This window comes from Triticum aestivum, chromosome 3B, assembly GCF_018294505.1.
Source record: "Triticum aestivum cultivar Chinese Spring chromosome 3B, IWGSC CS RefSeq v2.1, whole genome shotgun sequence".
NCBI lineage: Eukaryota > Viridiplantae > Streptophyta > Magnoliopsida > Poales > Poaceae > Triticum > Triticum aestivum.
In genome coordinates, this window is record NC_057801.1 from 63,241,232 (window position 1) to 63,253,358 (window position 12,127).

Genomic DNA, 12,127 nt, shown 5'->3' on the forward strand with positions numbered 1-12,127 from the left:
ATGGCTGCTTTATCAAGCTTTCTACTGGGCAACAGATACTTGCTGCCACTGGGAGGGATGGGAATAACAACATATTCCCTATTGCAATTGGTATTGTTGATAAGGAGGACAAGGATAGTTGGACTTGGTTTCTTAGCCAGCTAAGAGCTTGCATTGGAGAAGGGAACAAGTGGGGCACATACACAATCATCTCTGATAGACAGAAGGTATATTTTTCATTTCACAATTGAATTAGCAAGTTGTACAAATAATAATTTGTATTATGCATGGAAGGAGCAAGTTACATGAATAATAATCTCTATTACTACTTAAATAGGGGCTGTTGAATGCAATTCAAGCTGTGTTCCCACACTCACCTCAAAGATATTGTCTTAGACATATCTATGCAAATTTCCAGTCAGCAGGCTACAGGAGTGAGGAGTTGAAGAAGCATATGGACAATGCTGCATATTCGTACACAAAGAATGGTTTTGAGGTTGCAATGAATGAACTGAAAAAGGAGGATGAAGATGCTTGGAAGTGGCTTTCTAATATCCCTAAAGAGACTTGGGCAAGGCATGCTATGGATCACACATGCAAGACAGACCTAGTAGTCAACAATCTTAGTGAAGTATTTAACAAGATGATACTAGATGTGAGGAACAAGCCAATAAGGAGCTATGTAGATGGATTCAAAATTAAGTTGATGGTTAAGTACCAAGCAGTCAGAGAGAAGACAGAGAACAGTAAGTGGGAGATAACACCCACTTATATGGAGAAGTTGGAGGAGTCAAAGAAGTACTCTAGGCATTGCACTGCTTACATGGCAGGTCCTGGTATTTGGCAAGTCACTAGTGGGGAGTCTACCTACTGTGTGAACCTTGATAAGTGGACCTGTGACTGCAAGAAGTGGGACCTATGTGGTTGGCCATGTAACCATGCAATTTCTGCCATTACAAGAGTGAAGGGACAGCCAGAAGACTATGTGCATGAGTTCTTCAAAAAACCATTGTATAAGGAAACATACAAGCACATCATCTACCCTGTACCAGGGCCTGACTATTGGCCTAAGACACCAACTGCTGACATAGATCTACCAGTGTTCAAAGAGAAGAAGGGCAGGAAGCAAACAGCTAGGAGGAAGGGGCAATTTGAGGTCCCAACAAGGAAGGATACATCAAGGATGGCAACTATCACCTGCAGCAACTGCAAGATGCAGAAACATAGGTACACCTATTGCCCTCAGCCCCTGAAGCCTCATCTTCAGGCAAGAAAGGACAAGCACAAGGTATGGAATATGCACCTATTGCCCTCAACAGTTTTCATTGTTTTAATCATTTGATGGCTTCATCCTAATTGGGCTATGATGTGTGCTCTCTTAGACAACCAGAACTCACTACCATGAAGCTGGGGGGAGTTCTGCTGCATCTGCCCAGCCCGCAACCAGTGCACCACCTGCTGCAACAACTAGGGGAAGAAGAACAACTTCTGGTGGTCCTTCCCAGCCTGCTACATCTACAAGGGGAAGAAAAACAACTGCTGCTGCTATTAGTCCTGCCCAGCCTGCTGCTTCTACAAGGCCAAGAAGAACAGCTGCTGCTACTACTACTTCCCAGGCTTCCACAAGAGCTTCAGGTTCAAGCAATGCACCCAGCAGGAGAGGTGGAAGGCCCTACATGGCACCTAGGGCTACAACTACAACAGAGGGAGCAACAGTAGGGTCCAAAAGGAAGAGGTTCCAGAACACCAGGATGAGGGGTTACTTTTATGCTAGTGGCAACTAGTCAGTGCACAATTTGGTTGTTGTCTTTTGAACTACCTGCCTTAAGTATTTCTAAGTTTTAGAAACTATGTCTGCCTTGAGAACTGCTATGTGTAATCAGTATTTAGCTTGAGAACTTGTTTGTGTTAGTACTATTTAGCTTGAGAACTATTATGCCTGAGAGCAATTATGGTTCATAACTATTATGGCTGAGAACTAGTATGGTTCAGAACTTGTTTGATTTTGGCATTTGCTGCTTGATGGTGGTTTAGGTCACTTTGTCGATCCCAAGCCACCTTGATGATTAAATGGTGGTTTTGGTGGTTTTCTCGAGTCCAAGCCACCCCAAAGACTAAACTTTAGGTTGAGGTCACTTTGTCGAGCCCAAGCCACCTTGATGATTAAATGGTGGTTTTCGTGGTTTTCTCGAGTCCAAGCCACCCCAAAGACTAAACCTTAGGTTTAGGTCACTTTGTCGAGCCCAAGCCACCTTGATGATTAAATGGTGGTTTTGGTGGTTTTCTCGAGTCCAAGCCACCCCAAAGACTAAACCTTAGGTTTAGGTCACTTTGTCGAGCCCAAGCCACCTTGCTGATTAAATGGTGGTTTTGGTGGTTTTCTCGAGTCCAAGCCACCCCAAAGACTAAACCTTAGGTTTATGTCACTTTGTCGAGCCCAAGCCACCTTGATGATTAAATGGTGGTTTTGGTGGTTTTCTCGAGTCCAAGCCACCCCAAAGACTAAACCTTAGGTTTAGGTCACTTTGTCGAGCCCAACCAACCTTCATGATTAAATGGTGGTTTGGTGGTTTTGTCGAGTCCAAGCCACCCTAAAGACTAAACCTAAAGACTAAATTATAGGTTAAGGGGGTGAGTGCACTATGCATATTTTTTCTTTGTGGTTTATGTGATCAACAATTTACCTTCTGTAAGCATTTGCCCAATTTGGCCATGCCCAGTTGGTCTTGAGCACTGACCATTTAGTCCAAACAAGCAGAATAATACAACTCTTACTATAGAGAGCTAACAACCTTACATAACCGGGGTAGTTTTGCAGCTAGTCATTACATACATTACATAACTTAACTGGAGGTAGTTTTGCAGATAATCATTACAGTCATTACATAACTAGGTGAATTCCCAAAATATACAACCCCAAGGCCAGCTCTATTGTTCCAAGGCCACATATTAGCTTAACATAACTGATGAACATCATTGTTCACTCAGCAAGGATTGACTTGATCTTCTCAAGCTTGTCCTTGTTGCCATGACCAGCTTTCATAAGATCACCCACCAGAAACTCCAGCCTCTTCTTCTCCTCTATCAGCCAGTCCCTCTCTTTCTTGAAGCCATCTCTCTCCTTCCTGGTGTTCCTAATGATCTCTCCCTGAGATCTATAAATGCACTTCATCTCCTTGAGCTCCTGAGCTAGTTTCTCCATCTCCTTCATCTTGCCAATGCCATCATTGTCCTTCTCCTTGCTGATAGCTAGCTTCTCCATGTCCTTGTCCACATCCATCTGCTTCTGCTTGAACTCTTCATCACTCATGACCCTGTTGTTTTGGTCTGCCCAATCAAACATCTTGGTGACATCCTGAACCAGCTGACTGTACTGATCACCAAGTGTATCCAACTCCTTGTGCACCTTATCCAACTCTTTCTTATACTTCTCATGGTCAATCATTCTGCCATTGTTCTCCTCATGAAACATCTCCCATATCTTCACCAAACATCTTTGCAGAATAGAAGGCCATGGGGCATCAACCCACTGAGCAACTCCACAATCAATACCATCCTGCATCAAGTATCATAAATATGCTAGCTTCAAACTTTCAGATACCACATTAACTGAATATTAGAACAGTACAAATCATGTACAGACAGACAGTACAAATATTAGAACAACAGGGTCAATGCTTCAATTAATGTATCATAAAACTAATATACATGCTTCCATCTATGTTTCTGCATCTTGCAGTTGCTGCATCATGTTTCATTTAACTGAATTTACTTACTTTACTGGCATAAATCATGTTTCATTAACTGAATTTACTGACATGATTTTATTCTTGCATTTGCAGACAGTACAAATCATGTTTCATTTACTTACTTTACTGACATAATTTTATTGTTACATCTTCAGACAGTCCAAACCATGCTTCATTAACTGAATTTACTGGCATAATTTTATTCTTGCAGACTAACTACCACCGACACAAACCCTAGTTGGATATTACTGACTGACCTGAGGAATAGCACATCCATAGAACCTCCTCCCAGTGTCCTTTCCTTCAAATGCAACATATTTCATGCATGGGGCCAAGTGCAGTCTACATGTGATGCTTGCATCTGCAGCTCTACCACAAAAGGATGCATCTATAGTGGTGCCAGGGTTCACCTGCATTGTAACACAGTAATGAACCTCAGAACATAGCGCAAGTGCTCCAAACCATTGTCTCAAAACGAAGAACACTTGAACCCTAACCCTAACCCTCGGTGCGAAACAGATCAGATTTCTTACCCAGTTTTGCTCCAGCTCCATGCCGACCAGCTCCTCCTCGCTGCTCTCCTCTCCATCATTCCACGACGGCATCTTCAACGGCGGCGAGGGAACCGTGCCTCCAGCGGCGGCGAAGAGCTCCGGCGGCGACAGCAGAGGACAGAGCAGAGTGGGTGGGGGGGTGGGGGTGAGAGTGAGAGTGAGCGAGTGGAGCGGCGGCGAGTGGAGGGCAACGCTTTGACCACACGCGTGCCCTAACGGCCATCAACCCGTGCGCTGTCTGGTTTGTGCGACGTGGCACCTGACGGGTGGGCCAGCCCTGTCAGAAATCGGGTTAACTGCGGCAAAGCGGTCATTTGTTTTTATTGAGAAAATTTACAAGAAAAGTGGTGGATTTTTGGGACGGCAACAAATGTGGTGGCAATCTGATGCTTGAGTTTCAAATGTGGTGGTTTTTTGCAATTCACTCGAACCCGCATACATACACCCTGTAGTTATATTTGCCTGCTTGGCTGCTAACCCTGCTACAGACCAGACCACATCCCAGCTCTTTAATTAAACTCGTCGGTGGCTGGTGGCCATTGCCCGCCGGGATGAAGCCCCCCATGTGGCCCCCAGCAGTCCATGAAGTACTGCTGCTCGGGCGGGGAGCCTGCGGGAGCGGCTGCGCCGCCGGAGGGGCTAGACCAGGAGCGGCGAGTAGTAGCGCGAGGAGGTGGCAACGCCAACAGAAACCAGCCAATCACGGTGGACAGAGGAATGTCTGCCGGCCGCGGCCTCCAGTTCCTTCATGGGCTCGGTTTCCATATGGTGAAGGAATGGATCTTGCTTACATGGCGGTGGCGGTGAAGGCGGAGAGGAGGAGGAGGGAGGCAGCGAAGGTCTTGCGCGAGTAGGAGTAGTCGTCGTCCCTGGTGGGGCTGCCGCGGCAGCACCGGTAGCAGCAAGCCACGAGCGCCGCCAGGGCGAAGCCGACGAGCCAGACCGCCGCGGCCGCAAACGCCGGCGCCGCGCTGAAGGCCACCGACTGCAAGCAGCATGCATCGACGGTGAGCATGAGCGCAAGCATGAGTGCAAGACTAGTAGGTCAAGAACGGGTCGACTTACGGCGATGTAGTGTCGGTCGCTGATGTTCCAGCCGCCGGCGCAGGGCCGGAGCCCGTCGAGGGGGCCCTTCCGGCGCGTCCGCTCGGAGCCAGCCGCGCCGTGCAGCCGGCGCACAAGGAGGACGCGAGGAGGACGGCAAGGAGCAGGAGGAGCGCGCGCCCGTTAGTGAATTTCTCTCATCTTTTAATAACTGGCAATTTTGCAAAAAAAAAAAACCTACGTGCATGCGTATTCGAGTGAGCTGGTCACATGTGGCAATCAAAGCACACTTGGCATCGGTTGACTCGGGCCAGCTCATCGCATACGTACACAAAACCGTATAATGGACCGTAGATGACCCCTTAAAGCAAGTTTGGTGACCGTATTGCGGGTATTTGTAACCACGGGGACTAAAGCTAACACCAGTGCAATTAAATGGACCTGTAAATATTTTTTCTCTATATTTTATAACTATTGTAATGATATTTTTTTGCGGGTCAACTAATGTAATGAAATTGATAGGATATTCTAGATGTTCAATTTTTTTTTTGTAGAGTTTGATCCACGATGGAACAGAGGGAGTACCTACTTATACTGATAACAATCTTTCTAGCTTTGGTTGGGTAAGCAATGCATCTGGGGGATGTTGCGCGGCTCAAATTTGGCATCTGGACAAGGCAAATTGGTACTCAAATGGATGTATCCAGCACTAACTTGGTGATAGGTACATTCATTTGAAGGACAAGTTTTTTCGGACGGAGGGAGTATTAGTTCAATATTGTTGTCCCAAAATCTGCCAAAAACTAAAGTAGCCCAAATTTCAATACGGTAATTTATTCTATCATATTATTTCTGCGATAGCCAAACTAAAATAAAATAACAGCAGTAACAAGGCAGAGAGAGCTAATTCGTGATTCCTAATTTCCTATCTTAATAATCCAACTGCCTTCCAATATATCGCGTGAATAACAAAAGTGAAATTATCAGGAAAAGAAGATCAGGTTGTTAGTACTGTAGTACCTAGCGCCTGGAAAGCTGGAACTCGATCGGTGACCCCAAGTGCAGTGTTCTTCCTTTCGTCAGTAAAGGCCATGAGCTACCTCGCCGGAAGTCCAGAACACATGCACTGTGTACGCGACCACGCTTGGTTGATCTTCATGACTTGCCGAGCCTTGCGTCGTACTTTCAGATCTGCATCTGAATCGTAGGAGGAGATGGTGGAGAGGGTCAAGACCCAAGGGTGGAAGAAGACCGAGTACTCCGCCTCCTGGCTTCTCTAACAGTATTATATTTGGGCGCGTTATATTAGTCCCGCCTGCATTTGGCATCACCATCTGCTTCATCAGGCATCAGCACAAGACCCATGTGCCTGCTCGCATCATCTATCCAGTGGGCGCGTCTACGTCCACTTCCCTAAAACCAAACTAGAGCTAGTTGGAGCACGCTGATGCTCCCAAATAATTAGTTTTATTTGCGGGGCCCCAAATCATTAGTTTTGCTTCTGTAGGGCGCCATGTTTTTGCTGGGGTCTTCCCCTGATATTATTTGCATCTCATTTAACGCTGTTGTGAATGAATAAAGCCCTATTCCCACTCTAAAAACACTAGTTTTTCTAGGGAAAAATAATACAAACTTGTTTTTTCAAGGAAAAATTAATTTAATCTAAATTATTTTTGGAAGAAAAAAATAGCTAGTTGGAAGACGCGTTCGCGTACTGATGTCTTGGAGGAACAGCCACTATGCAGTAGCACTGATTTTTCTGAGCATTAGTTTTTATTTTCTTTGCAAGATTTCTGTAACGCTTTTTTCCAGTTTTGTTTTCATTTATAATTTCTATTTTTTATGTTTACAATAATTTCTGTTTAAACATATTTTAAAAAATGACCATATAATTTTCAGAAATACTCCCTCCATCCCAAAATAAGTGTCTCAACTTTGTACTAATTTTAGTACAAAGTTGTACTAAACTTGAGACATTTATTTTGGGACGGAGGGAGTATTTGTCTATTTATATTTTTTTGTAAATTTAAAAATGTTCATGTAGTTTTAAATTGTGTTCACACCATTAAAAAATTTATGCAATTTTTAAAAAAAATCTGCACATTTTTAAAAGTTGTGCATGTAATTTTAAAATTGTTTACCTATTTAAAAACAAACTCGCACGTTTTGGAGAAAGAGTTCACATAGTTTAAAAAATGTTTTTACACAAGGGGTACTTTAAAAACTATTCACATATTAGAACAGAAACTTAAACACACATAATAGAAAACTAAAAAGCAAAAAATAGGGGACATAAAATGAAATAGGAAAAAGAAAAGAAAAGAACTAGGAAAACACTGTAAACTGGATAAAAACAGTTTCTAGAAAATTGTGCATAAAAATCCTTTCGAAAAGCAATGCTAGAAAAATACACAAATAAAAAGGTTTGACAAGTACTGGAAAAAGGCCACACTAAATGTGGCACTTGTCATTCCCCAGATACTTAATGCAAGGAAAAAAGCAGCCATCCAGATTTCTTTTATAAAAGTATTATGAACATGTGGGTGACATTTAAACAAGTGTGTATGGTATATAACATTGATGAGGTTATACTTTCTAAATATGATGAGCCTTTCAAAAGAAGCAGTGAGCAACCATTTTCTCCTAGGGCCAGGCTTAATGTGGGATCACCGGTTCTTGGCAGAAGAAAGGTTGATCAGGACCCTACTGTGCGACTGCGGTAAACATCTTGCATATCCTGGCAGACGTGTTGCATGTTATATAGATGGGTTGCAAGCCCAGATATGCGTACAAGTTGTTTGAGGAGTACATCTTGGAGGAGAAGAATACAAGAGATAAGAAGATAAAAGATTACATGAGTATCTAGCCTAACTACTCCTCCTTCGGTTTAGCAAGGATCTCCACTTAACGTACGCAGGGTGCACATCATATCACGTTTAACACCCTTCCTTAATCATAACTTCATCAAGTCGAGATTATGCTTGAAGTCTTCAAAACTTCTTGTGGGAAGAGCTTGGTAAAACCATCTGCAACTTGGTCTTGAGAGTGAATAAACCGAATATCCAAAAGTTTATTTGCAACTCTTTCTTGAACAAAGTGAAAATCTATCTCAATGTTTAGTTCTAGCATGAAAAACTGGATTTGGAGATAAATAGGTAGCACCTATATTATCACACCATAAACATGGAGCTCTAGTGCTTTTCGTACCTAGTTCCTTTAAAATTGAGTGCACCCATATGATCTCTGCTGTTGCATTTGCTAATGCTTTGTACTCTGCTTCTGTACTGGATCTTGAAACTGTGCCTTGCTTCCTTGCACTCCAAAATATAAAATTAGGTCCAAAGAATACTGCAAAGCCACCAGTTGAGCGTCAGTCATCTAGACACCCAGCCCAGTCTGAGTCAGAGAAGGCACTGATAAGTGTAGAGGATGACTTGCTGAAATTTAGGCCAATGCTCAATGTATTTTTCACATATCTTACTATACGTTTTGCAGCAGTCATATGAACAGTGGTAGGTGCATGAAGAAACTGACATACTTTGTTGACAGCAAAGGAAATGTCTGGTGTGGTCAACGTTAAGTACTGAAGTGCACCTACCAAGCTTCTGCATTTTGTCGGTAGTAGCAGCCGGGTCTGGATCTTCTGCGGTCGCCAGCTATGACGCACGCGGCGAATCAGCCACAGAAGATCTGGGCCGAGCAGCGTCATCATTGCCTCGTGATTGCCTAGGCCCCACATTGACAGGATCTGCCCCCACTCTCGCCAGGTGAGTCGTTATCCGCCGCTTGTAGACAAGCGGTTGGGCCTCGAGACACTGTTGGATCACAACACCAACTCTGAAGAAGGAGACATAATCACTTGGGTATGGGCACTGTTGGAATATGCCCTAGAGGCAATAATAAATGGTTATTATTATATTTCTGTGTTCATGACAATTGTCTATTATTCATGCTACAACTGTGTTATCCTAAAATCGTAATACACGTGTGAATACATAGACCACAACAAGTCCCTAGTAAGCCTCTAGTTGACTAGCTCATTGATCAACAGATAGTCATGGTTTCCTGACTATGGGCATTGGATGTCATTGATAACGGGATCACATCATTAGGAGAATGATGTGATGGACAAGACCCAATACTAAGCATAGCTCAAAGATCGTGTAGTTCATTTAGCTAGAGCTTTTCCAATTGTCGAGTATCATTTCCTTAGACCATGAGATTGTGCAACTCCCGGATACCGTAGGAGTACTTTGGGTGTACCAAACGTCACAACGTAACTGGGTGGCTATAAAGGTGCACTACGGGTATCTCCGAAAGTGTCTGTTGGGTTGGCACGAATCGAGACTGGGATTTGTCACTCCATATGACGGAGAGGTATCTCTGGGCCCACTCGGTAATGCATCATCACAATGAGCTCAATGTGACCAAGTGTCTGGTCACGGGATCATGCATTATGGTACGAGTAAAGTGACTTGCCGGTAACGAGACTAAACGAGGTATTGGGATACCGACGATCGAGTCTCGGGCAAGTAACGTACCGATTGACAAAGGGAATTGAATACGGGGTTGATTGAATCCTCGACATCGTGGTTCATCCGATGAGATCATCGAGGAGTATGTGGGAGCCAACATGGGTATCCAGATCCCGTTGTTGGTTATTGACCGGAGAGGCGTCTCGGTCATGTCTGCATATCTCCCGAACCCGTAGGGTCTACACACTTAAGGTTCGATGATGCTAGGGTTGTAGAGATATTAGTATGCAGCAAACTGAAAGCTGTTCGGAGTCCCGGATGAGATCCCGGACGTCACGAGGAGTTCCGGAATGGTCTGGAGGTGAAGAATTATATATAGGAAATGCTGTTTCGGCCATCGGGAGAGTTTCGGGGGTCACCGGTATTGTACTGGGCCCACCGGAAAAGTCCTGGGGGTCCACCGGGTGGGGCCACCTATCCCGGAGGGCCCCATGGGCTGAAGTGGGAGGGGAACCAGCCCCTGGTGGGCTGGTTCGCCCCCCCCTTGCCCCCCCCTGCGCCTAGGGTTGGGAACCCTAGGGGAGGGCGCGCCTCCACTTGCCTTGGGGGGCAAGTTCCCCCCTTGGCCGCCGCCCCCCTAGGAGATCCCATCTCCTAGGGCCGGCGCCCCCCCTGGGGACCCTATATAAAGAGGGGGGGAGGGAGGGCAGCCGGACCCTGCATCTTGGCGCCTCCCTTCCCCCTTGCTACACCTCTTCCTCCCGCAGACGCTTGGCGAAGCCCTGCCGGATCCCTGCTGCATCCACGACCACGCCGACATGCTGCTGGATCTTCATCAACCTCTCCTTCCCCCTTGCTGGATCAAGAAGGAGGAGACGTCACGCTGACCGTACGTGTGTTGAACGCGGAGGTGCCGTCCGTTCGGCGCTAGGATCTCCAGTGATTTGGATCACGACGTGAACGACTCCCTCAACCCCGTTCTCTTGAACGCTTCCGCTCGTGATCTACAAGGGTATGTAGATGCACTCCCCTCTCTCGTTGCTGGATGAACTCATAGATTGATCTTGGTGAACGTAGGAAATTTTTTATTTTATGCAACATTCCCCAACAGGCACTCCCCTTGGCAACTGCCAAGCTTGGGGGAGGTGCCCCGGTATCTTATCACCATCACACTCCCATCTTTATCGTTTTACTTAGTTCGATCCTTTTAGTAATATCTTGATCTAGTAGAATAAAGTTTTGGTATGAATTAGTTTTGAGTTTTGCTTTTTGATCTCTCTATGTAACCGAGTCCGTGAGCTATATAACACTACTAGGGAAAACCCTAGTAGTAGCGCGGGTCTTGAGGCTAGCAGCAGCACGGGTGGCCGCGCTACTAATAAGGCGCTACAGCTAACTTATAGTAGTAGCGCGGTCCGTACCCGCGCTACTATTGTTGATAATATCAGCAACGCTTTTTTATGAACGCGCTACCATTACTTAGCTATAGCGATTTCGCAGTCCCTCGCTGCTATATCTTTCATCATTTTCCCCCCGTACCCCTTTCCCTTTCAGTTTCCCTTTCAGATACTAGATACTTGGTACTACTAGTAGATATCAAATTCATAAACCATTACTGGGTAGTACTCCCTTCGTTCCAAATTACTTGTCGTGGTTTTAGTTCAAACCACGACGAGTAATTTGGAACGAAGGGAGTACTAGATAACAATTTCATGCATAGTCAACATGCATCCTCAAGCAGTACAGGGTCATATCAACGGCGATCATCATATGTAGTTCTAGATGATATCAACGACGATCATCATATGTAGTTCTAGATGATATAGCCACACACACATATGTAGTTCTAGATGATATAGCCACACACACATATGTAGTTCTAGATGATATCGAAGACAATCATCATCCTCAAGCCTGGGCAGTTGGTGTTCCTGATAATAATTAGGATGGCCTATCCAACATGAAGATTCTTGTCATCGAGGAATTTCTTCCACCCAACCGAGGTTAACTATGTGGGACCGTCCGTGTCCACGCGGTAAGTACAGGTTGTGACGGAGCCCCTTGCAGTAAGGCGTAGTCCAGCTGAGACTTCTTCATCAGGCTCAATACCATAACTCACAGATATGCTCTTTGCCAATTTCTTAATAAGAAAAACATATCAATTAATAAATAGCCTCGCAAATAAGTACATATGGATTATCTACACTATTAATAGTTTCCTTAGATTCTACACTAATAAGCATGTGATCGAACTCTACACTAAAACATATCATCGACTAGATTCCACACAACATACCATATCATTGGACTGTACACTAAGTATTTC

The 12,127-nt window shown here is 44.8% G+C and overlaps 1 protein-coding gene across 1 annotated transcript; it reads right to left on the reverse strand.

Moving 5' to 3' along the window:
- Positions 1–2,862: 2,862 nt before the first annotated feature.
- On the reverse strand, positions 2,863–4,512 carry LOC123064778 (uncharacterized). Its single transcript, XM_044488173.1, has 3 exons — positions 4,262–4,512; positions 3,986–4,138; positions 2,863–3,535 (listed from the first exon to the last, which is right to left on the reverse strand). The coding sequence occupies exons 1-3, from the start codon at positions 4,331–4,333 to the stop codon at positions 2,960–2,962; spliced, it is 801 nt and encodes a 266-aa protein (XP_044344108.1). The 5' UTR covers positions 4,334–4,512; the 3' UTR covers positions 2,863–2,959.
- Positions 4,513–12,127: the final 7,615 nt, after the last annotated feature.

What these genes read in the sequence shown, in the direction of transcription:
- LOC123064778 (XM_044488173.1), bottom strand. Translation starts at nt 4,333, where the DNA reads ATGCCGTCGTGGAATGATGGAGAGGAGAGCAGCGAGGAGGAGCTGGTC. An exon ending in TGGAGCTGGAGCAAAACTGG is followed by an intron (nt 4,139 to 4,261) that starts GTAAGAAATCTG and finishes GTTACAATGCAG; the next exon opens with GTGAACCCTGGCACCACTAT. An exon ending in ATGGATGTGCTATTCCTCAG is followed by an intron (nt 3,536 to 3,985) that starts GTCAGTCAGTAA and finishes TACTTGATGCAG; the next exon opens with GATGGTATTGATTGTGGAGT.